The sequence below is a fragment of the Meles meles genome, chromosome 4 (assembly GCF_922984935.1).
Source record: "Meles meles chromosome 4, mMelMel3.1 paternal haplotype, whole genome shotgun sequence".
Lineage (NCBI taxonomy): Eukaryota > Metazoa > Chordata > Mammalia > Carnivora > Mustelidae > Meles > Meles meles.
The window spans coordinates 146,123,173-146,150,279 of record NC_060069.1 but is presented as its reverse complement, the minus strand read 5'-3'; the positions used below and the strand labels follow the sequence as shown (position 1 = coordinate 146,150,279).

At 39.4% G+C, this 27,107-nt stretch overlaps 1 protein-coding gene across 1 annotated transcript in view; it reads right to left on the bottom strand.

Moving 5' to 3' along the window:
- Nucleotides 1-6,918: 6,918 nt before the first annotated feature.
- JAM2 (junctional adhesion molecule 2) overlaps nucleotides 6,919-27,107 on the bottom strand; it is a 64,029-nt gene continuing 43,840 nt past the window's right edge. Inside the window, exons 4-10 of the mRNA XM_046002964.1 lie at nucleotides 23,388-23,540; nucleotides 21,361-21,563; nucleotides 19,258-19,357; nucleotides 14,818-14,925; nucleotides 12,998-13,013; nucleotides 9,744-9,786; nucleotides 6,919-7,634 (exon numbers count right to left, since the gene is read on the bottom strand). Coding sequence (XP_045858920.1) covers nucleotides 7,602-7,634; nucleotides 9,744-9,786; nucleotides 12,998-13,013; nucleotides 14,818-14,925; nucleotides 19,258-19,357; nucleotides 21,361-21,563; nucleotides 23,388-23,540 — 656 coding nt within the window. The 3' untranslated portion in view covers nucleotides 6,919-7,601. The remainder of the gene's footprint in view (nucleotides 7,635-9,743; nucleotides 9,787-12,997; nucleotides 13,014-14,817; nucleotides 14,926-19,257; nucleotides 19,358-21,360; nucleotides 21,564-23,387; nucleotides 23,541-27,107) is intronic.

Below are 27,107 nucleotides of genomic sequence, written 5' to 3'. Positions count from 1 at the left end.
GTTTTCATATTGAAAATGGTTTTTTTTCCTATGCCTGGTGGTACAGGTTGAACTGTGTTTCCCTAAAATTCATTTGTGGAAATCCTAACCCCCAGAACTTTACAATGTGGTTGTATTTGGGGACAGGGCTTTTAACAGGGAATAAGTTAAAATTGGGTCTTTAGGGTGGGCCTGAATCCAGTCTGGCCAGTATCCTTCCTTATAAGAGGAGGAAATTGAGTTGAAGAAAGGTACAGAGAGCTGGAAAGGGTCATAATGTCTGTTACATTCAATAATAATAACCAAAGAGGGCTTCTGTTTCAGGCAATTTTTATTTAAATCATTTAGTGTAGGATGTTTTGGCGATTACTAGTTCTCCTTTGCTGCCCTTGCTGTTGTAGGCCTATAAATGTTAGGTGCTGTGTGTATAAGTTCTTGGGAGACTCTGTGTGCTTGGAGGTCTTCCCATTGCACAGATTACCCTAAGTGGGAGGTCTACGCCAACTACTGGAACTACTCCATCTCTTCCAAACTCCTCTCTGTTCCCATCCCAGTCCAATTTGTTTCAGATGTTTGTGGTTTTTTTTTTTTAAAGATTGATTTATTTGACAGAGAGAGATCACGAGTAAGCAGAGAGGCAGGCAGAGAGAGAGGAGGAAGCAGGCTCCCCGCTGAGCAGAGAGCCTGATGTGGGGCTCGATCCCAGGACCCTGAGATCATGACCTGAGCTGAAGGCAAAGGCTTAACCCACTGAGCCACCCAGGTGCCCCTGTTTCAGATGTTTTATCTCAGTAAGACACTGGCAAGAGGCTCAAGGCCTGCTACTTTCAATGCTGCCCAGATGACCATGGGAAATTTCGTGTATCTTTGCTCTAAGAAATCATGGGGAAATAGGTGCTTCACCGTTCCCCTATCTTAATGTCTTTCTAACTCTTTCTCCCTGCTCAAATAGCTATTTCCTTCTTGGCAACTGCCTTCAGTTTTTCTAAGCGATTCTCTTTAAAATTCCCCGTACTTGGGGATGAGTTGGCTAATAGAATGCACAACTTGGACAAATTCATTTTGTCTCACAGTTTGGACAATTCAGTCTCTCTCTCAGTTCATCCCCACCTTCAATCCATCCATTCGAGCTTGTGTGGTAGGGTAAAAGGAAGAGGACAGGGGTAATGATTTCAGGGTAGCACCATTATCTTTGTGAACATCCAAGGGGGTATTTGTACCCATATTGTTTATGGTTTTCTGTAGGAGTACTTATCTTCAGCCTTGGGGCAACAGAAGATGGCCTAATCAACATTCTGTTAACACAAATGTATCCTATCTTTATGTATAATGCCTTTTGTCATGTTCTTTGCTATATGTTATCCTAAAATTTAAGAAAAACAATTTTCTTGACATATAGTAACTTCAGTATAATTTTAGCTAGTTAAATATTTGTAAAGAAATTGAATTTGAGGATTGAAAGGCACCTGGCAAGGTTAGAAATCCAACCACATATCTTAGGAAGCTTCAGTTTTTACACCATCTTTAGGAAGCACTTGTAAGTAGCACATTCCAGGATGAAGTGGACCTTTAAATCAATCTGCCCTCAGCCTTAGAGAACTTACACAGGTCCTTTGTTGACACAACTATTCACTTATTTTGAGAGCATTTTCTTAGTAGAAAGCATAAAGACGTTTTATACTTTTTTATGTCTTAGTACTTTTTTTAAAAAGTTGGGCAAATAAAAATACAGCTTATTTTTAAAAATAAACAAGAGGGGCGCCTGGGTGGCTCAGTGGGTTAAAGCCTCTGCCTTCGGCTCAGGTCATGGTCATGATCCTGGGGTCCTGGGATCAAGCCCCGCATAGGGCTCTCTGCTTGGCCGGGAGCTTGCTTCCCCCTCTCTCTCTCTCTGCCTGCCTCTCTGCCTACTTGTGATCTCTCTCTGTCAAAATAAAATCTTTAAAAAAAAAAAATCATAAGAGTAACTAGAAAGTGTTAAATGAAATTCAACTGAGGAAATCTTATGAATCAGGGAGCAGCCAGTCTAACACTAGAAAAGTGCCCTAAAGAGCTATACGAAATGGCGTTTATAGGCAGGGGTGGGACAGGGAAGTTACAAGCAGAGTGGATTGGCTGTGGCAAGGACACCTTCCTTCAGGGGACTGAAGGGGTCTATGGGGCAGATTATGTCACTAGCTTGACCAGGCAATTCCAGATTGAAAGGTTTTAGATTCCACTCCTGGGAGAGGTTGAAACTGTAGTTAAGTTTGGTATTAAAGTTTTGGTTTGATGATTTGGACTTAGTACAAATGTCTCCATTTTAAGTATGTTGTCTCTTTTTTAACAGTATTGACAAATAAAAATGTATAGTTTACCTTGAATTTCCTGACCAGTTATTAATACTAAAAGTGTCCCAAACCCTTATAGAACAAAGTACGGAAAATTAAGGATGGAAAATTGGAAATAAGAAACAAAGGATGGAAAATCAAATTTTAAAACTTGAAAGTTGGAAAAATACCTTAAGATCTTTTCAAGAAGTGTCTGGAAATGAAAGCCTAATAACAAAGGAGTGGGAAAAAAGGAAAACAATTTCTGTCCAGCTTTAATTCATGGAGTAATAATTTGTATCACTTTGCATAATAAATGAACTAGATGATAATAACATTGCAGAATACAATACTTTATTAGTAATCTAAATCTGTGGAGAAATTTTACCAATTTTTTTAGTTGCCCTTTGACAAGTACTCTGTTTTTAAAAATTCATCCAGCATTTATTAGATATCAGCTACACATGAGATACTGTTTAATACGTGTGTAAGTGTATTATGAAATAAAAGCCAAAAACTGCCATTAAAAAAATCAACCAAGTGCTATGGAGACTCAGAGAAGAAAGAAACTTCTTCCAGCAGGGGGAATGAGGGAAAGCCTCATGGAGAAGGTGAAATTTGAGCTGTCCCTTAAAGAGTAAATAGAATTTACCTATTCTGTTGATGGGGAGAATCAGCATTCCAGGGGGAAAACTGCGTTCTTGAAATAAAATGACCCTAGTTCAGTTTGATGGGTGCAGAAGGCAACCAAAGTAGAACAGTGGAACATTTGGCCAAATAGGTAGGTTGTGACAGTATGACAAAACGTGTATGTGAGGGCAAGGGGGGAAGCCTTGAACCCCTGGGTAAGGAATTTAGCCCTTGGTAATGAGCTGCGTAAAGGAAGAGTGGAAGATTTTTAGCAAGGGGAAGGGAGAAAAGGGAAAAGTGGACTGGCATTGCTTAAGGGTGTAATGTAGTTGTTGAGATAGAAGTCCTGACTAAGAGAGAGATATTTGATGGAGGAAGGTCCCGGAAGACAAAACTTGAAAGCAGAAAAACAAAAAACAAAAAGACCAAGATAGGAACAAAGGCCTGAGGTGAAAAGGATGAAAGCAGTGACAATCTGGAATGAGCCAGTGCAGGGTGGAGTGGATGAGTAAGGGGAGGTGGAGGATGGGCAGATGTAGAGATAGGAAGGGTAAGACTGCTGGAATTTAAATGTATTCATCCTGGTTAGCTTCAAGATTAAAAAACAACAACAACAAAACAAAGCAAGATTAGAGATTTGGGCATCTGTGGTAAGGAAAGAGTGGATGAGAACAGAAGGCCCCACCACAGCGCTGAGACTGGGTTGTGGGGACAGGGCAAACAGAATGATGTTCCAAGCTGTGAGCCTAGGGAGGGGTCAACTTGCCAGAGGTTACTAAGGGTGAAGGGAGGGTGTGGCACCAGAGGAAAACTTAAGAATTTGAAGGGAATGTTTGTAGGGAGTAAGAAACCACCTTGCGTTTAACATCCAGGAGCAGATGGACCTGGGTCTTGTAAACCATGAGTCCTCACTTCTGCGAACTTGGTGGACTGACTCTGAGTCTCAGATTCCTTGTCCGCCAATGATGACATGACCAACTTTGTTTTTTTAAAAAATATATTTATTTATTTAGGAGAGGGGCATAGGGAGAGAGAGAATCTCAAGCAGGCTCCACGGGGCTACATCTCATGACCCTGAGATCACAACCTGAGCCGAAATCAAGAGTCCGAACCTTAACTGACCGAGCCACCCAGGCGCCTCCTGATAGGTAATACAGTTGTAAGGGCCTATTTAGCCAGAGCGGCCCCACCTCGGTTGAACAGCCATTTTGTTGTTTATGCAGTAAAACTTAAATTGACCCTGCCCCCCCCCCCCAACTTACTTAAAAGCAAGTCTGGGAAACCAGTCTCAGGTAACAAAGCCCAAATACAAGGGTGGGTCAGGTCAGGTGGCGATAACAGCCGGAATGCAGGGATGAGTCAGGTCAGGTGGAGACATCCAATCAGAGTAAAGCGTGCATACTGTCTCCCTAGCTACCAAGGAGTGTGGGCCCCGCCTTTTGGGGGGCCAATTCTCGCCAAGGTGATAGGCTAGTGCAAATGTCTACTATGGGGTGAATTGTAGTTCAATTGGCCACCCACATATGACCTAGTATGACTGTGCAGCTTTCCCTTGTGTATTGCACTCTCATTGGCCACCTGTGTGTGGCCAGGCTCAACCACATGGCCTTTGCTCTACAAAAGTTAGTCTGTGAGGCAGGGAGGGGTCATCCTTTCTGTAAGGGGCAGCCCCAACCGGTCTATTTGACAGTTTGATTCTTGATGCTTGGCACAAAATAAAGCTTTGCTTGACCTTCGATTTGTATCAGGCTCGCTCCTTTGACCATGGACCCATTATTGGGGGACCCAACACTGTTAAGATAAACGAGATTGTATACAGGGGATGGAGGTGAGGACTGACCTCCACTCACCACCACCCCCCTCCCCCTGCCTGACATATATAAAATGTTCCATAGTTTTGACTTTTTATTTGCAGAGCATTTTTGTCAGCATTTGAGAGGTTGGCATGCAGCCAGATGAAAGATGATGAGGTTCTAATCTTAAGCAGCTAAAGAACTCGCCTTGTAGCCACAGATGGTGAGAGGATGTAGTTTCCCGGGCTTTACTGAACAATAGGTGGATGACTCTTGCCCTGCTCCAGTTAAATGGGCTTAAAAAAGTTGAACAAGTTCAGCTATTTTTATTAGTGTAGACTTAAAGCCACTCGTGAGATGAGAGAAGGTCTTTGCAAAGTTGTACTAAAAAACAATCAATTGTTCCAGATTTAGTAAGGTTAAACCTACAACTAAAAATAAATCTAGTTACAGGAGCAACAATGACAATTAAAACAAAGCAAAACTTTCTATTAGAGATTTCAGAGCCCTAATCCTTATACAATACAATTTCACTGCAGAAAAATAAAATGCTCTATGAAATGGGGTTTTACCAATTGTTAATATTCAAGTCTCTCAAAAGCAAATGGAAGCCCAAGTCCAGACACAAGTGGATGTACTTTCAATAAATGGAAAATGAGTGCTCAATAGTATATCCTTTGTGTGGGAGAAAACATTCTCCACACAATGACTAATACTTAGCTACATATAATACAGTACGATAATGTATAATATATATTTGACTCAAAGAAAGTGTTGTATGCTAATATTTTATAAGATGAATCCTCTAGCCAAATGGCTCAGCAGCTTTCATCTGTCAGTAAAGCTAAGGCACTACATATTTTCCTCCACAACATGGATTGTGTCATTTAAGTAGAAGAAATTGATCTTATGTGACAGATGGTAGGTTTGCCTAGGGAGCCATCTTTTTTTTTTTTTTTTTTTTTAAGTAGCCTTTATCCCAGTGTGGAACCCAATGCAGGACTTGAATTCATAATCCTGAGATCAAGAATTCATAATCCTGAGCTGAGATCAAGAGTCGGACACTTAACCAACTGAGCCACCCAGACGCCCCCTGAAGGGCCACCTTGGAGACTCACATATACTCTTGACACTTGGCAATGCAAGAAGAAAGCATTCCTTATACCAAAGCAAATCAAAGCATGGGCAACATTTGGCTTAATTGCTGCAAAAGTTTTTAGACAGGTATTTTTCTCATGCTTCACCACCAGGAGTTGGGAAACCATGTATAAGGAGCCAAATCCTGTCTGTGCCTGCCATTTTTATAAATAAAGTTTTATTGGAACACAAACATGCTATTTGTTTATTATTGTCTATGGCCGCTTTTGTGCTACAAAGGCAGAGTTGAGTAATTGTAACAGGCCAGTATAGTTTAAAATATTTATTGTCTGGCCCTTTATATAGAAAATGTTGGAAGGAGTCTGGTGAGAAGCACGCCACAGACAAGTGGCAGGCAAGGTATGGTCTGACAATAGGCATCTTCCCAGTGGCCTGGTGTGGTGTCCAGGTACGTGCTAGTCCTTAAACCATTTGTCCAGATAATCCTGGGATTTGCTTTGTCTAATGGGAAAAAAGAATGGATTCCTTTAAAAGCAGCTTAGCCATGTTCAAAGTTGACAAAGTTTCATCCAGATTTTCCCAGAACGAGAAATGCCCTACCCATCTTTTATTACTCGTATTTTATATGAATTGAATAATCACAATAAGTTATAGAAGATTATGCTTTTTTGGCATAGTCTAATTGTTCTATTACTTAGACTTCTTAAAATTAATCAGGGGAGAAACCAGATGATGAGACTGATTTTTCATTTTGGCCACCGTTTCTCCTGTGTCTTCTATGTATCAAGCAGGGCAGCAAGTGTGGAGAGCCGCAGTGAGCTCTTTTGTTTCGCTTGTCAGATAGCCCCTTCTCTTTTCATCCCCGGCTCCGCAATAAGCAGGATTGGCCAGCAAGGGACTCGGCCCAGCTCAGAATTTCACTGCGTGGTTTTCAGAGAAAATCATATGAAAATCAGTATGAAGTCACCATCACGCAGAGAAAGGTGTCTGCAAGGCTATGCGTGTAGGTGCAGCGCTGAGTTCTGAGGTCAAGGCCGCCCATCCTCTTCAAAATAGTCTTAGAGGAAGGAAAGACCAACAAACAACTCAAGTGAAATAACACACTTGGGTTTGTGTTTGACTCAAAATTATGTTTAATGAAGAAATCAATGACACACACTGGGGGAGTGGGCTCTGGTCATTAGGTATTTTTTTTCGTGTTGCTTTTGGTTCCCAGAAATAAAAATTAACACAAAGCACAAATCCTTGGAAATAAATCCCAGTACTCCTACCTCCCTTCTGTGAATAGATTAGTGATAAATGAGCAGCGGAATAAGGATTGTATTAAGGGAGAAAAGAGGATTCTGGTAGAAATGAGACCAGAGGTTCCTTTTGTATCTGTCAGTATTTTCTTAACCTTCTAAATCAGACTGCTGCACAGAGGGTGAGAGCACAGTATGTATTTTCATGCTCTGTGGATTAATTTCACAATCAGTATCATATATTTTAGTAAGTTCCTCTAGAAGTTAGGACATTTAACATTTCGTAAACCCCAGAATATTACAAACTTTTGTGATTCTTTTAACTTAGTCCAGACACAAGAAGTCAGACTGGATTTTATTTAGGTGCTGACAGAACTATTTGTTTAAAATAACAATTTCAAGTAATTTAACGATCATAAAAATTATCATGAAATACCAACTTCATCTCCTCATGTACCTCTTTGCAAATGTAAGACAAAGCAGAGTTTTACAATCTTTTAATAACTTGTGTAACAACTGTGGTTTTGGCGTATTTCAGAGGTGGACTTCTTTTAAATTATAAAGGATTTTGTATGCTTGAAATCCTAAGAAAAGGGGGAAAAACAAGTTTAAGTACAATGTATTAATTCATAATTAAAGAAATATATAAATTTTATTAGTATAAGGCTACATGCACTATGAGACTCTCATAGGTACAAACCAGCATAGAGTGAACTAAACCTGTTTTATGGGGAATTAAAGAAATACTAGGAAACAAGGTCTTTGAGTCTTTGCCTAAAGAGTAAAGAAGTCAGAATGGGAGTTAGAGCAGGAGAAATCTTATCTGCTTGGGGTATGTTCCTAACATCTAGAGGGTAGAGGCTGGGGTGCTGCTAAGCATCTTATCACGCATCTTATCACAGTGCCTGCCCCCCCCCCCCCGCCCCGGAGAATATGGAAAATTGTAAGAACTCATTATATCAGAATTTACATAAGAAATTACAATATAAGAATGATGAAAAATTGTCAATAATGCCAAGACTGAGAAATCGTGCTTTATGGCAAAACCAGAATGGGGGAGCTCAACCTCTCAGTGGAATGAGGGCAACCAGGAAGAAGACAATGACCAAAAAAAAAGGTTGTTGCTCTTCTGACAGCCACAAAGTGTCTCCTACTGTTTGGAAGGATAAGATTACTTTATTCCACACTTAAGGAGGGCTTTCTATAAATTCTAGGAACAGGGGCACCTGGGTGGGTCAGTGGGTTAAAGCTTCCGCCTTCAGCTCGGGTCATGATCCCAGGGTCCTGGGATCGAGCCCCTCATCGGGCTCTCTGTTCAGCAGGGAGCCTGCTTCATCTTCTCTCTCTGCCTGCCTCTCTGCCTACTTGTGATCTCTTTCTGTCAAATAAGTAAATAAATAAAGTATTTAAAAAAAAATTCTAGGAACAAATATGATGGAGTTCCGTATTGCTTATCTGCTAATGAAAGAATAATACGATTGTGGCATGGTAAAGCATAAAATAAAGTGACTTCTGTGAGAGATTCTAGAGTAGACAATTTTTAAAGAATCAAATTTTGACAGAAAAAAAATCTATGGAATAATAAGTGGATTGTAAATTCGTGTCACTTAGAATCACTCAAGTGTTTAAAATACTGGTATCCACAAAACATAAGAGACTCAGTCTCACAAAACAAACTGAGGGTTGCCCAGGGGGAGGGGAGTAGGGAGAGGGTGGTGGGGTTATGGACATTGGGCAGGGTATGTGCTTTGGTGAGTGCTATGAAGTGTGTAAACCTGGCGATTCACAGACCTGTACCCCTGGGACTAATAATACATTATGTGTTAATAAAAAAATTAAAAAAAAATACTGGTTTCCACTGCCTACCCGTACTAGCTTTATGTGTAGAAAATCTAAGAGAATCCCTGCCACTGAGTGCCAAGGAATTCAGAGAACCAGTGTTCCATTTCTCAAGAAAGGGGTTAGACCTCTAAAAACACTGGAAACCTTCCTCCCTTACCTCTCATATTCCTGAAAAAAAAAAAAATCCAGATGGTTGAATATCCATCCAAAGAGCTATAAGATGTGAGCAACGATGTTATTTACTGCTTCACTACAGTGTTCACAGAAGCATAAGTACACAAGGGTCCAAATCATGTTGCCTAAACCACCTGAATTAGATAATTATTGTATCCTTCAGGGATTTCTGAAATATTCCTTTCGGCAATAGCAGAGGATATTCCATATTCCTAAAATTTCCGGGTTGTCTGAATAATGGAAGGAGAGTCTTACAGTCACAGATCTAGGGGAAGCCATCTGCTTGGGTAAGCTGACAAGAATCGAGGTACCTGGATCCAGTCCCACCACTGGGACCTGTGAGAACTTGGGTCTTAATTTTCTCATCTGTGAAATGGAGCTGATAATATCAGACCAAATGATGCTAAGGAGGCTACTGATAGCAAACATGAGAAAAAGGATGAACGGTATGACAAAGCCCCACTGATCTACAAATGCGGGGTAAATTCATCCTCCCATCCCAGACAGAGAATGGAAGCTAACATTCACTCAGCTCCTTCTAAAGACCAGTCATAGACCCGAGAAGACAAACGTATATTAAAAGTGACAATCCATCACTTCTGTACAATTATTTCATTTCCCTGCCCTATTTCCTAAACACATCTGATCTATAAATAATGTGTTTTTAAAATACTCACATTTTCACTCATTGTGGTGGCTTTAGATGCAGAACTACTCTTCCTGTTGGTGGAATATAACAGACAATATTAAAAAATGCCAGCATTCTTAACTGAATTGCTTATATTTATAGGCAATATTCGCAGAGAAAGCCATATAACAAAGTATCAGACTGTGAAGCCCTATGTATCATTGTAGCCTAGGGCTAAAGATTTCTCTGGAATGTGGGGAGACTTACTCACTTTTAACTTAGCAACTTTTTAACATTTAGCACTTTGATATCTTGAACATTATAATCAAAATTTATTTTCCCCCCTGTATGGAAAGAAAGTTTTACAAGGTAACTAGGGTTCTAGTCATCTGTTATAGGCTGAACTGCCTTCCTCAAAAATTCATGCTAAAGCTCCAACCACCAATACCTCAAAATGTGACCATATTTGGAGATAGGGGCTTTACAAAGGTAATTAAAATAAAATGAGGTCATTAGGGTGGACCGCATCCAAAATGACCACTGGACTTACAGGAAGAGTGAATGTGGAGACAAACACAGGCAGAAGGAAGACAATGTGAAGACCGAAGACCATGTACAAGCCAAGGAGAGAGAGGGGCTTGGAACAGATCTTCCCTCGCCTCCCTCGGAAGGAACCAACCCTGTTGTCACCTTGATCTGGACTTGTAGCCTCCAGAAGCGTAAGAAAAGGAATTTCTGTTTAAGCTACTTATCTGTGGCACTTTGTGACAGCAGTCCTAGCAAATTAATATAATATCCAATTCATTACCCAACAAATCTTAAGGGTCATGGATTTGACAAATGACAGGAGATATGTCTAGGAGTAAAGATACTGCCTCCCAGATTCCTCCCTGCGTTGTTAAGAGACATTGTGATTGAAGAGAAGAATACACTTCTTCACAGTAGCAATGCCGACCTTTCTCCTTATGTAAGATGATTCTCTCTTCTGCTCCAAAGCCTCTAATTACTTTCCATCTTCCTCAATAAAAGTGGCAGTCCTCACAATTGCCTGGGGTGGGTTGTGGGAGGCTATGACATCTGGCAACTCTGTTCTCTGAAATCTCCCCCTTTACTACTGCTAGTCCTGATAACTTGGAACTCATCCTGACTTGTATTGGGATAGGATTAGACTGAGCAACCAGGTTGAGCAAGAAGTCTGGAAACAGGAGATCAACGGCAGCTCAATCTTCAAAAAGACTTAAAGATTATGACATATCTTGGAGCCATGGCAGCTGAGAGTAGATGGGAATGCCCATTGCCCCGCGTTGGGTCTGCCATTTCCATGTACACCCAGAGGACGGTCACAAATCAAGCTCACATAAACTTTGTCATCTCGGGGCGCCGGGGTGGCTCAGTGGGTTAAGTGTCTGCCTTCAGCTCAGGACATGATCCCAGGATCCTAGGATTGGGCCCCCGCGTCGGGCTCCCTGCTCAGGGGGGAGTCTGCTTCTCCCTCTCCCTCTGCTCTTCTACCTGCCTGTGCTTGCTCTCTTCTCTCTCTCTCTCAAGTAAATAAATAAAAAATATCAAAAAAAACCCCTTTGTCATCTCATACACCAATGATTTTTATTTTTTTATTTATTTTTAATTTTTTTTTTTAAAGATTCTATCCATTCATTTGATAGAGAGAGATCACAAGTAGGCAGGGAGGCAGGCAGAGAGAGAGGAAGGGAAGCAGGCTCCCTGCTGAGCAGAGAGCCTGATGCGAGGCTCGATCCCAGGACCCTAAGATCATGACCTGAGCCGAAGGCAGAGGCTTTAACCCACTGAGCCACCCAGGCACCCCACACCAATGATTTTTAAATTGCTAATCCTAGTTATTTCCACAAACTTCAGGTTTATACATCCTGTTATTTACTAATTATCTCTATTAGGAAGCCTGATTGGCATCTCAAATATTAAATTCCCGAACAATCCAGACCTTCCCACCTAACGCCCCCAAACCTGCTCCTCCTGAAGTCTTGCACATTTCGGTAAATGGTAACATCATTCTGCTCATAGCGATGGAACTATCTTTGATTTTTCTCTGTTTCTCCCACATCGACATCCAACCAGTCAGTAAATTGTTCAAATGTATCCAGAATCCTATCACTTCACATAACCAGCCACCATTTTCTTTTGGCTGGATAATTACTCAGTAGTTTCCTAACTTCCTCCACTCTTCACTACCTTATAGTTGATTCTTTTTTTTTTTTAAGATCTTATTTATTATTTGACAGACAGAGATCACAGGCAGGCAGAGAGGCAGGCAGAGAGAGAGTGGAGGAAGCAGGCTCCCTGCCGAGCAGAGAGCCCGATGCAGGACTCAATCCCAGGACCCCCTTATAGTTGATTCTTAACAGAGCAGTGAATGTGAGCTTCTAAAAATTAAGTAACAGGATACTACTCCCTGACTCAAAGCCTTCCAATGACTTCCCATCTTACTCAGAACCAAGGTCAGACTCCTCACAAGTGCCCTGAAGGGACTCCGGGTAATCTGGCCTCCACTACCTTTGCACACTCATCCCTTCCCTCTACGGTCCTCACTCAGTTTCAGCCACACCGATCCCCTCCATGTGCCTCAGATACTCCAGGTGGGCCCGGCCTCTAGACCTTTTCCATCTACACTTTCTCCTCTGCTTGAACGCTCTTCTCAGGGGTATCTGCATAATTTGCTCTTTCTGCTCCTTCAGGACCTTCTCAAACATCACTTCATCAGTGAATGAACCACCTAACCCCCATAAAAGACAATCTCCACTCCTAACCGCGCATTCTCTATTCGCTTGTCCACTTTAGTTGACTCTGTAACACTTATCACAGTCTGACACACTGTAGAGTTTACATGTGTGTTTACTTTCTACCTTTCTCTAAGTAAGCTCCATGAGGCAGGGAGTGGTGTAGCCTGTTTTGTTCACTGCTGTGTGGCCACTCCCTGGGACAGAGCTGGGCACCAAATAAGTATCCAATTCAATGTGAAAATGGCTGTTTAGTAAAATTTTATTTGAAAATTTTAAAGTTATCAAAATACAGAAAATATATTTTTTTAAAAGTACTATGGAAATGCCTACAGAGTTGAATTAGTGACTACATGTCTTCTCTAGCTAATTAAACAGCATTGACAGGTAGGCATGAGGTGGGATGTATTTCTTGATGAATTTGAGTCACTTCCCTTAGGATAAAACCTTCACAAATAACCCAACTTTCCATGTTTGACTTAAAACAGATGATTAGCTGAAAATTAGCTGGTGTGGGCAGAAAGGCATGCATTTAAGAAAGTATACTTACTGGAACGAGGTCTCTTCTACAAAAGAATAAGGATATATCATTAATGCAAGAGTAATATGGTATGATACATATTCATATAAAAGCAAGTTTAGGCTTAATTTCTTTTTCCCAATCTTGATTCTCTCTTGGTGACATCTGTACTTTCTAAATCAAGGGTTGGCAAACTTTTTTCTGTCAAGGACCACAAGGCAAATCTTTAGGTTTTGTGGGTCAAGAGGTAGAATTGAGGATATTAATAGGCATTTACATAAAAAAGATCAAGTTTCCAAAAATTTTTATTAATAAAATTCAAAATACAATAATAATAATCAAAGTCTTTTGTATAGGTCTATTAATTGGAAAAATAGAATTCTTTTGTTGACAGGGATAACATTTCTGCTAACTGGGATTCAAAGTTAGTATTCCTTCTTATCAAACAGATTGTAAGTATTCATTTTTAAAAACTATTCTTAGCTTGTGAGCCACAGAAAACCAGGTGGCAGGCTGGATTTGGTCCACCAGTCATAGCCTGCCAACTCCTGTCTGAAATCAAGTTCAAGGAAACGATCCTCTTGGATAGATTTTCTACCAGCTGAGAATGGGAGTAATATTCTTCACTAATGAATTACTAACACCCAATTCAAATCTCTGATTAATTCAGTATTTTAAGAAAAATGTATTTACCAAGTCTCCAATAAAAATATACTTTATTTTGCAACTATGGATAAAGATGACAAGAATTTTGCCCGAGTCATCTTATCTGTCTGTACTTTCACTGGTGACCAGCAGGGGGCCTCAGCAGGATTCCATTCATAAAATTACATTTACACTAGACTAAGATTGGAGCACCAAGGAAAAGAGCTATTAATTCACAAAGCAGCTATTCTTAATTATGGTGAATATTCTTGAAACAATGCCATGGAAACATTTTACGACACTGAATATTTATTTATAGGTTAAGTTTTATGTTAATATGTTTTTTAAACCTAAGTTCTAAAATTAATGTTCACTATAAAACAGTGGGTCTAAAACTTGCTTATGCTATAAATTAATTTACTTTTCTATGAAAAAAAAATCCTGCTTTGCACACTCTTCTCAACAGACTTGATGGAATTCTGCAGTTTTGAGCTCTCAGATAATTTTTAAAATCCCCTAATTTTAAAGATGGGGAGTAAAGAAATACTTTAAAAGAATAATACATTATTTTAAAATCTCATTCATATTAAACCCATTTTATCATAAAATAGGTGTTTGGAGTTATAAGAGGTCTAAACCTAAGAATTAAAAACTTCGTCCAGAAGCAACTGTAATACTATAGATTTCTAGTTTTTACTGAACAAGGCTATATATATATATATATATATATATATATATATATAGTTGTTCAAAGTTGACATTCAACATTCTGGTATTCAACACTGATAAAATATTTCACTGATTTATTTCAGTGAAGCTTCTTATGATAAAACTGGAAATCCATTTACATCTTGAGATACATAATTCCTAATTTAAGGGGCTCTTAAATACATGTCAATATACTGTAAATATCCATGTGCGTTGACTATCTGTCAGCATCACCCCATTAAGCCACCCCACCGTGCCTCTCACATAGTCTGTGGTGTTTCCTGAATGTTGTGATGAGGAAGCTCTGTCTTTTCTCCCTGTTTGCCAAGGTCCTTCATAACTCACCTACCTGTCACCTGGGACATTTTCTGCTGCAAAAAAACCAAGGAAAAATACCCACTAGAATTTGTTAGAACTAATTGAGAGAAACAAGGTCTTGTAAGAAAACTCTATATCCATAGGAAGTTATCTAGCAAGGAAGGGTAAGATTCACTTACTTGAAAAGTAGCCTTTCCTCTGAGCATAGCACACGCCAAGGCCACAAACAGAAACCACTAAGGCCACGACTACTACAGCTGCTATGATGCCACTTATGTTGAGATCATCTGGAATGCAAAACAAGCCATGCATGAATTCGGGTCAAATAGATGGACAGATGCAGTTATTAAACTGAAAAAATTCAAGTAAGCTCCCCATTTGCCACTATACTATAAACATGGGTGGTTCCATGCTGCTGAAGCCTGTTCCGTTGATTCCCTTCCAGGACAAGGTTCAAAACTGACTGAAAATATTAACAGAATTCAGTTTTGCAAGAATCTTAAATTGAAAGAAGTTCCATGATTCAGAAATAACATGTATGGTATTCTCTTGCTTTCATTTGGGGAAATAGTGCTTCAAAGGATTAAATATCAGATTGGAAGTGATCTTCACAGTTCAGCGAGGTCAAGTATTAAACCACCACACAACCCCAATTCTACTCAGAATTCTTCTACACCATCATCCGGGTCAATATTATCAACAATGGAAAACTCATTCAACCCCAAAGAAAGCCATGTGACTGTTGTTCTATAAAATAAGAGTTGGAAACACGTTTCTTGAATTTAATTGGGCTTGACTATGGGTACATATAGACATATACACACCCACAACATATATGCCATTAAATTATCATCCCATTAAGTTTAAAATGAACTACACTCCCCAAGACTTTTTCCTGTTGCTATTAAGTGATCTTTCCTCTAACCTAATACAACTGGATTTTTTGGACCCAAGTTTGAAATCACTACCATGTTACTAACCTGCGAGGTTCTTTTCAGATACTGATTCTGTTGTCCAAGGGTTAGATTATGAACCTTCCAAGATTAATATTTATGCAGTTGGGAACAGCACCAAAAACATCCCCATTCAGATCACTAATAAAATGATGACTATGACTTTGTTAGGCAAAGAATGATGGAACAGGCTATTACACACCTCCCTTCATATAATGGAATTTATTATACCCTCTGGGTATGGGCTCCAACTGTGTGAATACATCTAAATATTTAACCTGGGTCACATTTCTCCAGCTTGTCCATCTGGATTTCACGAGCCACACCTTTCCGTCATTTGGATACTTCCTAAGTATTGATTAATATATAAATTACCTATACTTTTAAAGGAACAATTCCTCAAAGGGTTCTTGTTTTTAAAAGCAAGTATTAATATGTGATTAAGTAATTTGGAGAAAATATAGATGGCATTTTCTCAACAGTAATTGTAGATATTTAAAAGCACTGCACATTTTGGGAAAGATTTTTTTAAGAAATATTATTTAAGTGAGTATCCTTATCATAAAATTTTTTGGTCTCAAAAATTTTTTCTAATGTCAAGGGCTATTAATTTTCTCATATATCTGAAATATTAACTGAATTTTTAAGAAAAAAACTGAATACATTTTTGGGAAGGCTGAGCAATTTGACCAGAGTAGAAAACATTAACTACTGCTTGGTGTAAAGGCAGTTCATTTTTAGGGGCACCTGACTGGCTCAATCAGTAGGGTATGTGACACTTGATCTCAAGGTTGTAAGTTCAGGCCCCACATTGGGTACAGATTAGGCCCCACATTGGGTACAGATTTTACTTTAAAGTAAAATCTTAAAAGCAAACAAACAAACAAACAGAAAATTCAGTTCATTTTTGTTTGAGCATTGAGAGCTCAATAAGATCCAACTATTTATTTACTTAAAAAAATAAGGGACAAGGGGGTGCCTGGGTGGCTCAGTGGGTTAAGCCGCTGCCTTCGGCTCAGGTCATGATCTCAGGGTCCTGGGATCGAGTCCCGCATCGGGCTCTCTGCTCAGCAGGGAGCCTGCTTCCCTCTCTCTCTCTCTGCCTGCCTCTCTATCTACTTGTGATCTCTCTCTGTCAAATAAATAAATAAAATCTTTTAAAAAAAAAAAAAAGGGACAGGGAAAAAAATCCACAATATTAACAATTTAAGGCAAAATGAAATCAATAGGGAAAAAATCGACAATAATCATAATAAGGCAAAATTAAGTTAATTACTACAGAACCAAACTGTACCTACTATTTTCTTTGTAGTAGTCAACGAATGTGACATCTGCAAAGGTTTAAATGTCAGGGCTATTATCAGACAAAAATCTGTTCCACAGTTTGTCAATGAACTTGATGTCTATGAAGGATTCAACCTAAAGGCAGATTCTAACAACAACAACAACAACAAAACAACAAAAAAGCCCCCCAAATAAATAAAATAAAATTTTAAAATAAATTTATTTTTTATAAATTTATTTTAAAATAAAATAAATTTTATTTTACTTTTTTCAATGAAATGGAAGAAGCCTTGTAAATTAGAGAGAAGTTAGTAACAACATGTACAAAAATATTTTGTTTTTTCTTTGAAAAAAAAAAAAAGTCCACTATAAAAGGAAGGCATCATCATTCTAACCTTTAAAACAAAAGGAACCAAACTGTTAAAATGCTAAGTGTGAGCGGGGTCTCCTGGGAGTTTTACAGGGGGCAGCTTGGGCATAATCATCAGATCCATGATTTACTTTCTTTTTATACTTCAAAAAGAGCTTCCTTAGAATGGGTTCTGGTTTGGACCATAAGTTATTAGTGATAACTCATGAAGGAAACTTGACGTGTGATTTCACAAATTCTTATGTATCAAAAGATACTCAATTTCAACCCAAGGTCATGAAACACCTAGGATCAATGGATGAGCACTAAATGAACGAATTTTAACTTCTAAGCTAACTTACCCAAAAGAGTAGGTATGTGAAAATCGTGGGCAAATTAAAGTGGTAAGACTAGCACAACACGAACTATTAAATTTCAGCTGTTTCATGTTTTAAATAAACATGCATGCTTGGAATAACGTATTCCAAATAAAACTGCATGCTTGGAAAATGTAATTAGTATGTTAAGGCCATGACATCAAAGGTATTATTTCTTGAGATGAGGCTAAATTAGGCATTGAAATTAAACAGGACCATTTAAAGAAAGAATAAATAGTGCAGGTGGTATAAGGTTACAGTAAAAAACAACAACAGGGTAATATGTGAATAAATGCAGTTAGGAAAACACCGTATTCATGCATTAACTTTAAATATGTTCTGATGATTTTTCGAATGGTAACTCCAGCACTAAGACGGATACTTCTGATATTTGAAGCAAATGCTTATGTTTGACTCTAACTGTCAACACTTGAGTGAATTGGATGGATAATATGTATCCCTGAATTTTAAAAAGACACTTGTGGAAACTAGAATACACTCCTCAGTATCTCATCCTTTATGGCATGCTAAGGTCTAGTAAGATTATATTTTCTTTAAAAAACAATCTCAAGAGTTTAATCGTACTTAAACACCACGAATTAGTGTGCATAGATCTGTATATCTCTGAGCACACTGAAAACATGAATTTCTGACCTCACAGAGATGAGGACAAACTCCTGAACCAAGGGGAACTGTGGGCATTCTGTTTCGGGGTGGAGCCCTCCTGAATGACCTTTAACCTCGGAAGTGCAATCTCCAGCTGGCCCTATGACATAATAATCTTTTTCAAAATACAGGACTTTCACAAAGGGAGAACTGAACCAAATTATTAGAAATAAAATGAAAAAAAAAAGTTTGCTCTGAAACTCATATAATCTGAAAAGATTCCCGAGTACTAATTTTACTGTACTAATTTTATTGACTTCTAAGAAGCTTATTTTGTGAAATACATGGCGGCTATGTTTTATAGCAAATAGAGGTTCATAACTACATTCAACATGCCTTTTTTGAGAGCCCGCTCTGGGATAAGTAAAGCACTGTATTTTAGGGGATTGAAAAAATTATCCACCACTAAGATGGCCAACTCCTGACAGTGCTCGCAATATGCCAGTGCTAGTCTAACCCTTTCAAATTCGATTATTTTTTTCTTTTTGTCAGATAAGATCTACTCCCAATGTGGGACTTGAACTCACAACTCCGAGATCAACAGTCACATGCTCTACCGATTGAACCATAACCCAATGGAGACGGCGTATTATTACCTCTACTTTGGGGAGACTGCGGTTAAATAATTCACCCAAGAATACGTAGCTAGTAAGTGACAGAGCTGGAAACTGAACTCCCCAATCCTTCACCCTGAGCAATTTACAAGACTCTCAGCTTTTGTTTGAAAGAAGAACACCCGGACAAGAATATTTTTTAAAAAATCCCAAAACTTGAAGAGTAAGGTGCTAAATATTCTTGGCTTGTTTGGGAGATGGACTAAGAACAGCATGTTTGCTTTTTGCAACACATTATGTCAAGCTAATTTTAAACACTCCCTCTGGTTATTCTTCTAGCCAGTCAGGCACAGTCCCACCCCTGGCTCCTTCCCATCCCCAAGCTCACGTGTGCTCCGACTGCACACCATTGTTCCTCCCAGTACCACATGCTTACCTACTTGCATTCGTTTCCCCGGACACCTGCGATGTCCAACAGAATTACGGGCTTCACAGGAATACTCTCCACTGTCTAGTTTTGAAACAGTGTTAAATTGCTATTTGTGGAAGGAAAATAAATATATATTTTAAGCCATGAATCCATAAGAAGACTCCTCAAGTAACCATGTCTCTTGAATTTTAGCATGATGTTGGTCTTTCCTTTGTCATGAGTTAGGACTTGATGCCTTCAAGGGGTTAAGTAGCTGGGCCTCCTGTTTATTTTGACAGAGAAAGTCTTAAATATATATGGGGAAGTGTCTTTGTTTCGTGATACCGTGGAAGTGATATGGTTAGGAAGGCAATGGGCATTTTTTAAAGTTTACAGCACACAGTAGTTTAAAGTTTGGTGGTATTTCTAATTCCCAGGAAACACCACTTGTAAAGGAAGGCCTCCTCAGCCTGAAAGGGCTAAGGCAGTTTCCTCAGCCACAAGTGAGTTCACTACAGCAGCAAATAATGAACACTTCCCCTAAAGGGCCAGCACTACTCCCAGGAAGGAGCATATCGTCGAGGAAACTCTTAATCAGTTTGGTTTATAGGATTACAAATTCTATCAGTTGTGGAATCTTTGAAAATTCTGAAAGGATAATGCCCTAACCTTTGCCCCTTCTACTCTCTGCCAAAACAACTGAAAGGTAAGACTTTGGTATAATAGGCTTTATAACTGTTCTTAGTGGATTGATCCCCTTGGTGAATTACTGGAGGGGAGGGGAGGGAAGGGAAGAGGAAGGAAGAAAGGAAGAAAAAAATGGATGGATATATGGATGGGTAGTGGAGGGAGGGAAGGAAAAGGAAGGCAAGGGAAAACAGAAGGGAGAAATGAAGGGAAAAAGGGAGGAAGGAAGAGAGGAAGGAAGGAAGTGAAGATGGATGGATGGATGACAAAAAGGAAGAGAAGGAAGGGAGGGAGGAAGTTAGGAGAGAGTCAGGGAGGGAGGAAACACAGTAGGTCCTGAACACCTTAAAGGATCCTTCCAGGACCAGCACAGAGGGTGAGAAGGATGCCCAGAAGCATGCTTTTGGTGTCCTCCTGTCACACGCTCAATACCACCGTGGTCACCATTGACCACAGCCATGATAGCCATGAGTCTCTAAGGAGCACCTTCTCATTGGCTTGGATCCTCCCGCAATACATGCTCCTAAAAGCAGCCAGGTTTTTGATCTGCTAATCCCCTTTTCTCTCTTACTTGTCATTCCCCACTACTTACATCCTCGTTCTTTTCGTATACTTCCACGTGATGGGACAGAAAGTTTCCCCTTGTGTATTTCACTTTATGAAATCCTCTCTCGTTGTGCCAAAAGCCAGACTATAAAAATACTCACCAGCAATGCAAGGGCAAGGGTAAGTCATTAACGATAAGTTAGACTAAAACCGCAAATGACCTACTAGCACATAACTGGTAATTAAAAGGAGGTCATTGTCATTCATACCCTGGAGTCTTTGTTGCCTATTTCTCGGGAAAGAACCCACCCTTGTTCTGACCTGGTGCATCCCTTTGATATCATAAGATATTTCAGGGGTTGAGGCTAAGTGGGGAAAGTGAACCCGTACCAAACTTGCCTTGGGGCTTTTATCACCTGCTCTGAGAAAAAATAAATTTGAAAAGTAAATATAGCAATGTGTGACGGCAGTTTTTCTGCCCAAGTTCTCAGTGTAAAATCTGTTGGAGCTGCTGACTGAGCCTGCTGGTGCTATGAGGGTGGGACCATGGTCTTCCTCAAGGAACCATGTCCATTGATATGCTTCACTATTTAGCGACTTTATCAAATATGCTTTATTATTTAATCAGAGGATCTAGTTTTGTAATGTTATTGTGTCCTAGTAGAGGGAAAGAATGAAACTTTCAAAATTTGTTAAAATTATTATTATTAGTTCTCTATCTAGTCTGCTCATGTCTGGTAGTGCCTTTTCTATCACTTCCCTGGGCGTGAACCACCATCTTTCCCGCTGCCCCTTAAGCAATGGTATTAGCCCTCTGTTCTCCATCAGTTTAGTTCTAATAATTTTTCCTCTCCAAACACAAGACAGCTATGAGGCCAATGCTTGAAATGACCTTACCAGAGTTCCAGATTTTGTATTCACTGTATAGGAGCTGTTGGTGCTTTGGGAGCCAAGTTTTGGATTCTCTGACAGAGGGATGCCATCTTTAAACCACGTGTACTCAGGCGCGGGATTCCCTTCTTTGTCTTGACATCGAAGTTCTACCACGGTCCCACTCAGAGCAGACCTGGGTACTTCACAGTTTGGAACTGCTGGAGCCACTAAAGGAGGGAAGTCAGATGGCACTGGTTATTTATAAGTTAAACAGGATTTTAACAGCCAGGTCAGGATGGGCTTCTTAGACACCTGTGAGAGAGACTGGCTACTTGCTCAAGAGATCCATTTCCTTTCTTCATGGGCACACAGCCAGACCACATTTGTCAGCATGAGTTCTGGCCAATGGTATGTGGGAAAAGTCATATATGCCATTTCCAGGCCTTACCTATAATATTTTATTTTTTTTTTAAGATTTTATTTATTTATTTGACAGAGAGAGATCACAAGTAGGCAGAGAGGCAAGCAGAGAGAGTGAGAGGGAAGCAGGCTCCCTGCCGAGCAGAGAGCCCGATGCGGGACTCGATCCCAGGACCCTGAGATCATGACCTGAGCCGAAGGCAGTGGCCTAAACCACTGAGCCACCCAGGCGCCCCAGGCCTTACCTATAAACACGAATCGAGGTACTACTTTGAAGAGATTTTGGAGATGTAACTAAGGTCCCAAATCCATTGTCTTTTAAGGTAGGGTCTGACCTAATCCCATGGCCTCTTGAAAAGTTGTTTTCTCTGGGTGGTCACAGACGGGAAAGTCAGAGATTCAGAGCACAGGAAGGACTCAACATGCTTCTGTTGGGCTGTAGATGGAGAGGGCCGTGTGGTGGGGAATATGGTGCCCCCAGGAGCTGAGTGTGGCCCCCAGCTCACAGCCAGGATGGAATTGAATCTTCAGCTGTATAGACAGCCAACGGAACTGAAATCTGCCAACAATGAGAGCTACTTTTCCCCAGAACCTCCAGACAGAACTCAGCCCAGTGACTCCCTGATTTCAATCTTAAAATACCCTGGGCAGCAGCAAGCCCTGCCTTACCGAGCTGGACTTCTGATCTACAGAACTGTGAGCCAATACATGGGTGGTGTTTTAATTTGCCAGGTTTTGATCATCTGTCATGTGGCAAGAGAAGACAAATACACCAGTGGAATCTCCTGCAGGGTTTTGAGTTAAATTTCTTCTCTATTAGTGCATCACCAGTATTTTAGAAAGACCCTGGGTTATATAGAAAAAGAAAGAGGAGCCATTTTAGTCTCTATGATCAGCAGTTTATACCAACATCTATGGAGAAGAAAAGAAGATGTTCCTCCACCAATTGTCATCATGAGCTGTTAATATCTATCAGTGTTTCTCATAGTAGCTAAATATATTGGCCTCAGAGTTAGTCCCACCAGGATCCAGATCCTGGTCCAGACACTTATTAGCTGTGTAGACTTGGGAAAATCATTTAGCTTCTATTTTCTCATCTATAAAAATGAAGTTTTCAGTGAAAAATTAAGTCAAATTACATATGTTAAAGAGCCTAACATACACTAGTTGCATAATAAATGCTAATTTTCCCTTCTTTACTAAATAACTTCTTCCTCTCTTCTCCCCTATGTCTTGTCTTCTCCCCTTCCTTTCTCTTCTCTTCTCTTCTCCTAAATAACTTCTAATACTTTATCTGCCCTACTTTTTTGTTTTGTTGCTTTTCTGTCATCTCATGTGTTAGGATTTTATATGGTAAGAGATAGACCACATATACTGAAAGGTATTGAAAAATAAGTTCTTCAGGGAAATGCTCCTATGTACAAGATAGGCCCATTAAGATTTACCTTAATCTGATATGAAAAGAGATTTTGTTAGAACAAATTTGTAAGAGTAAAATTTCAGCAGCTAATGAGGTGAAAGGGGGCTATAGCCAAGATTTTACAGGGAAGGTGGTGCTGCTGATTTCTAGAACCTTCCGGATGGGAAAGAGGGTGGGAAACAGTAATCCCACAGATACAAGCACATCACACCTAGGACTTCTAGAGTGACCGTATCTTCTTCCAGGTTCTGGCCTTGCTCAGATGGGGCGCTAACTTCACAGCGATATTTCCCAGCATCGGTTCTTGTAACATTTTTGATCCGTATACTGAAATCTATCATCTCGGCTCGATCTTTAAAATCACCTTTTAGAAAAAGAAGACAATGATGTTAATAAGAATGTAAATAATTTTCTACACACTACCTTCCTTGAGTCACTTCATTCAGTGACCAAAGGATTTATTTTCCTATTAGTAAACTCAGTTTAAAAACTCAAAAAGGACTCTTAAGTATAGGAAACAAACAGAGGGTTGCTGGAGGGGAGGTGCGTGGGGGGATGGGATAACTGGGTGACGGGCATTAAGGAGGGAACGTGATGTGATGAGCACTGGGTGTTATATAAGACTGATGAATTATTGACCTCTACATCTGAAACTAATAATGTGCTATACGTTGGCTAATTGAATTTAAATAAAAAAATAAAAACTCAAAACATTGTAAGCAAATGTGACTATTTTCAAATTTCCTTTTTTTTAGAATGACATACAGTTCGCAAAAGAATATGCGGTTCAGTATTCTCATATTTTAGAGGATTCAATTGTCATTCCTGCCTCAGGCCCTTTCTAATATGCTTACGCAAACATTCCCACCTTCAGAAGACACTGCAGACTCTAGTTCAATTACCTAGAACAATAAATTACGTGCAGTGGCCCACATCAGACTGCCACAAAAGACAAGGTGAAGAGGTCTTAAAAACACTCTTTTGATTAGTTTTTTTGGTACAGAATGAAGAGAGCATTTTGTATAACATTCAGGTGCTAGACTGGCAATAGTAGAAAATTCAAGCAAAGAATAGTGGAAAATTCAAAGCAAAAAAATAGTAGAAAATTCAAGCAAAAATCCCTGGGGACCGCAGCAGTCCTATCTTGACAGATGAGAACAAGGTGGGTATTTTAAATTCTTTATGGACTTTGAACATTTGTTCACGTGTTTAATTCTTTAAAATTAAGGTAATGCATAGCATTCTAAAATAATAACACACTTCTTACACTTGCTGAAGTATATTCCCAACTTTTAAAATGTTTATAATGGAAAATTTCAAGTGCACAAAAAATTACGTAATATTCTAAAATAAATCTCATCACCCAGTAACAACAGTAATCCATACACAGCCTTCCTATTCTGTCTGCACCTCTAAACACTGAATTATTTGAGGCAAATCCCAGACATCATAGCATTTTATCCATTATTATAAATACTTTAAAAGCTCATTATATATCCAATAAGAAAAACAGCAAGTGGAAAGAAATGTATAACAAAGAATTAAAATAAAGCATTGTTAACAGTAGTTGTATTTACCTTCCCCACCATAAGTCTAAGTCTTAACTCCATAGGCTTCTTAGTGATGGCCTAGCTTTCTAGATGGTGATGTGGAAATAGGGTAAAATTATTACCACCGAGCAGTGACCCTCCATCTCACTTCCACATCAGCTCTTATCTCAAGACTCTCAAAAGTCTAATCTACTGGACCAGCAAAAAGCAGTCCATTTTACATCTTTTGGGGCTGAGCTGAGATATGCAGGGTCCAGGGTCTCCATGGAGTTCACGTTCTTCTGTTCCCTGTTCTGTTTTCATGGTGATTGTATACTAGGTCTCAGTCATTGTTGGTTTCATCTCACACTTAAAAACACATTCTCTTTCACCATACACAAAAATAAACTCAAAATGGATTAAAGGTCTAAATATGAGACCTGAAACCATAAAAATCCTTGAAGAGAGCAGGGGTTCTCTCTGACATTTGTTGTAACAAGTTTTCAAGATAAGTATTTTTTTCCCCAATGATCCAAGATTCATTGTTTTTGCACCACACCCAGTGCTCCATACAATATGTGTCCTCCTTACTACCTGCCACCAGTCTCACCCATGGCCCCGTCCCCCTCCCCTCTAAAACCCTGTTTGTTTCTCAAAGTCCACAGTCTCTCATGGTTCAACTTCCCCTTCGATTTCCCCCAATTCACTTTTCTTTTCCTTCTCATAATGTCCTCCATGTTATTCCTTATGCTCCACAAGTAAGTGAAACCATATGATAATTGACTCTCTCTGCTTGACTTATTTCACTCAACATAATCTCTTCCAGTCCCATTCATGTTGATATAAAAGTTGGGTATTCATCTTTTCTGATGGAGGCATAATACTCCATAGTATATATGGACCACATCTTCTTTATCCATTTGTCTGTTGAAGGGCACCTTGGCTCTTCCCACAGCTTGTGATTGTGGTCATTGCTGCTATGAACACTGGGGTACATATGTCCCTTCTTTTCACTATATCTGTATCTTTGGGATACAGTGCAATTCCAAGGTCATAGGGAAGCTCTATTTTTAATTTTTTGAGGAATCGTCACACTGTTTTCCAAAGTGGCTGCACCAACTTGCATTCCCACCAATTGTGTAAGAGGGTTCCCCTTTCTCCACATCCTCTCCAACATTTGTTTTTTCCTGTCTTGTTAATCTTTGCCATTCTAACTGATGTAAGGTGGTATCTCAATGTGGTTTTGATTTGAATTTCCCTGATGGCTAAAGAAGATGAACATTTTTTCATGTGTCTGTTGGCCATTTGTATGTCTTCATTGGAGAAGTGTCTGTTCAGGTCTTCTGCCCATTTTTTGATATGATTATCTGTTTTGTGTGTGTTGAATTTGAGGAGTTCTTTATAGATCTTGGATATCAGCTCTTTGTCTGTAGTGTCATTTGTGAATATCTTCTCCCATTCTGTGCATTGCTTCTTTGTTTTCTTGACTGTTTCCTTTGCTGTGCAGAAGCTTTTGATCTTGATGAAGTCCCAAAGGTTCATTTTCACTTTTGTTTCCATGTTGTTGGTTTCATCTCACACTTAAAAACACATTCTCTTTCACCATACACAAAAATAAACTCAAAATGGATTAAAGGTCTAAATATGAGACCTGAAACCATAAAAATCCTTGAAGAGAGCAGAGGTTCTCTCTGACATTTGTTGTAACAAGTTTTCAAGATAAGTATTTTTTTCCCCAATGATCCAAGATTCATTGTTTTTGCCTTTGGAGACATGTCTTGAATAGATAGGTCTTCTGAGGCAAGGGAAATAAACGCAAAAATAAACTACTGGGACTATACCAAAATAAAAAGTTTCTGCGCAGTGAAGGAAACAATCAAAACTAAAAGGCAACCTATGGAATGCAAGAAGATATTTGCAAATGATACATCTGATAAACGGTTAGTATTCAAAATATATAAAGAACTGAATCAACTCAAAACCCAAAAAATAAGTAGTCCAATTAAAAAATGGGCAGAAGACATGAACAGACATTTCTCCAAGGAAGACAGACAAACGTCCAACAGACACATGAAAAGATGTTCAACGTCACTCATCATCAGGAAAATACAAATCAAAACTACAGTGAGATATTATCTCACACCTGTCAAAATGGCTAACATCAAAAACACAAGAAACAACAGGTACTAGTGAGGATTAAGAGAAAAAAGAACCCTTGTGCACTGTGGGAAAGCAAACTGGTGCAGCTACTGTGGAAAACTGTATGGCATTTCCTCAAAAAATTAAAAAACAGAACTATCTATAATCCAGGAATTGCACAACTGGGTACTTACCCAAAAGATATAAAAACACTAATTCAAAGAGATATATGCACCCCTGTGTTTATTGCAGCATTATTTACA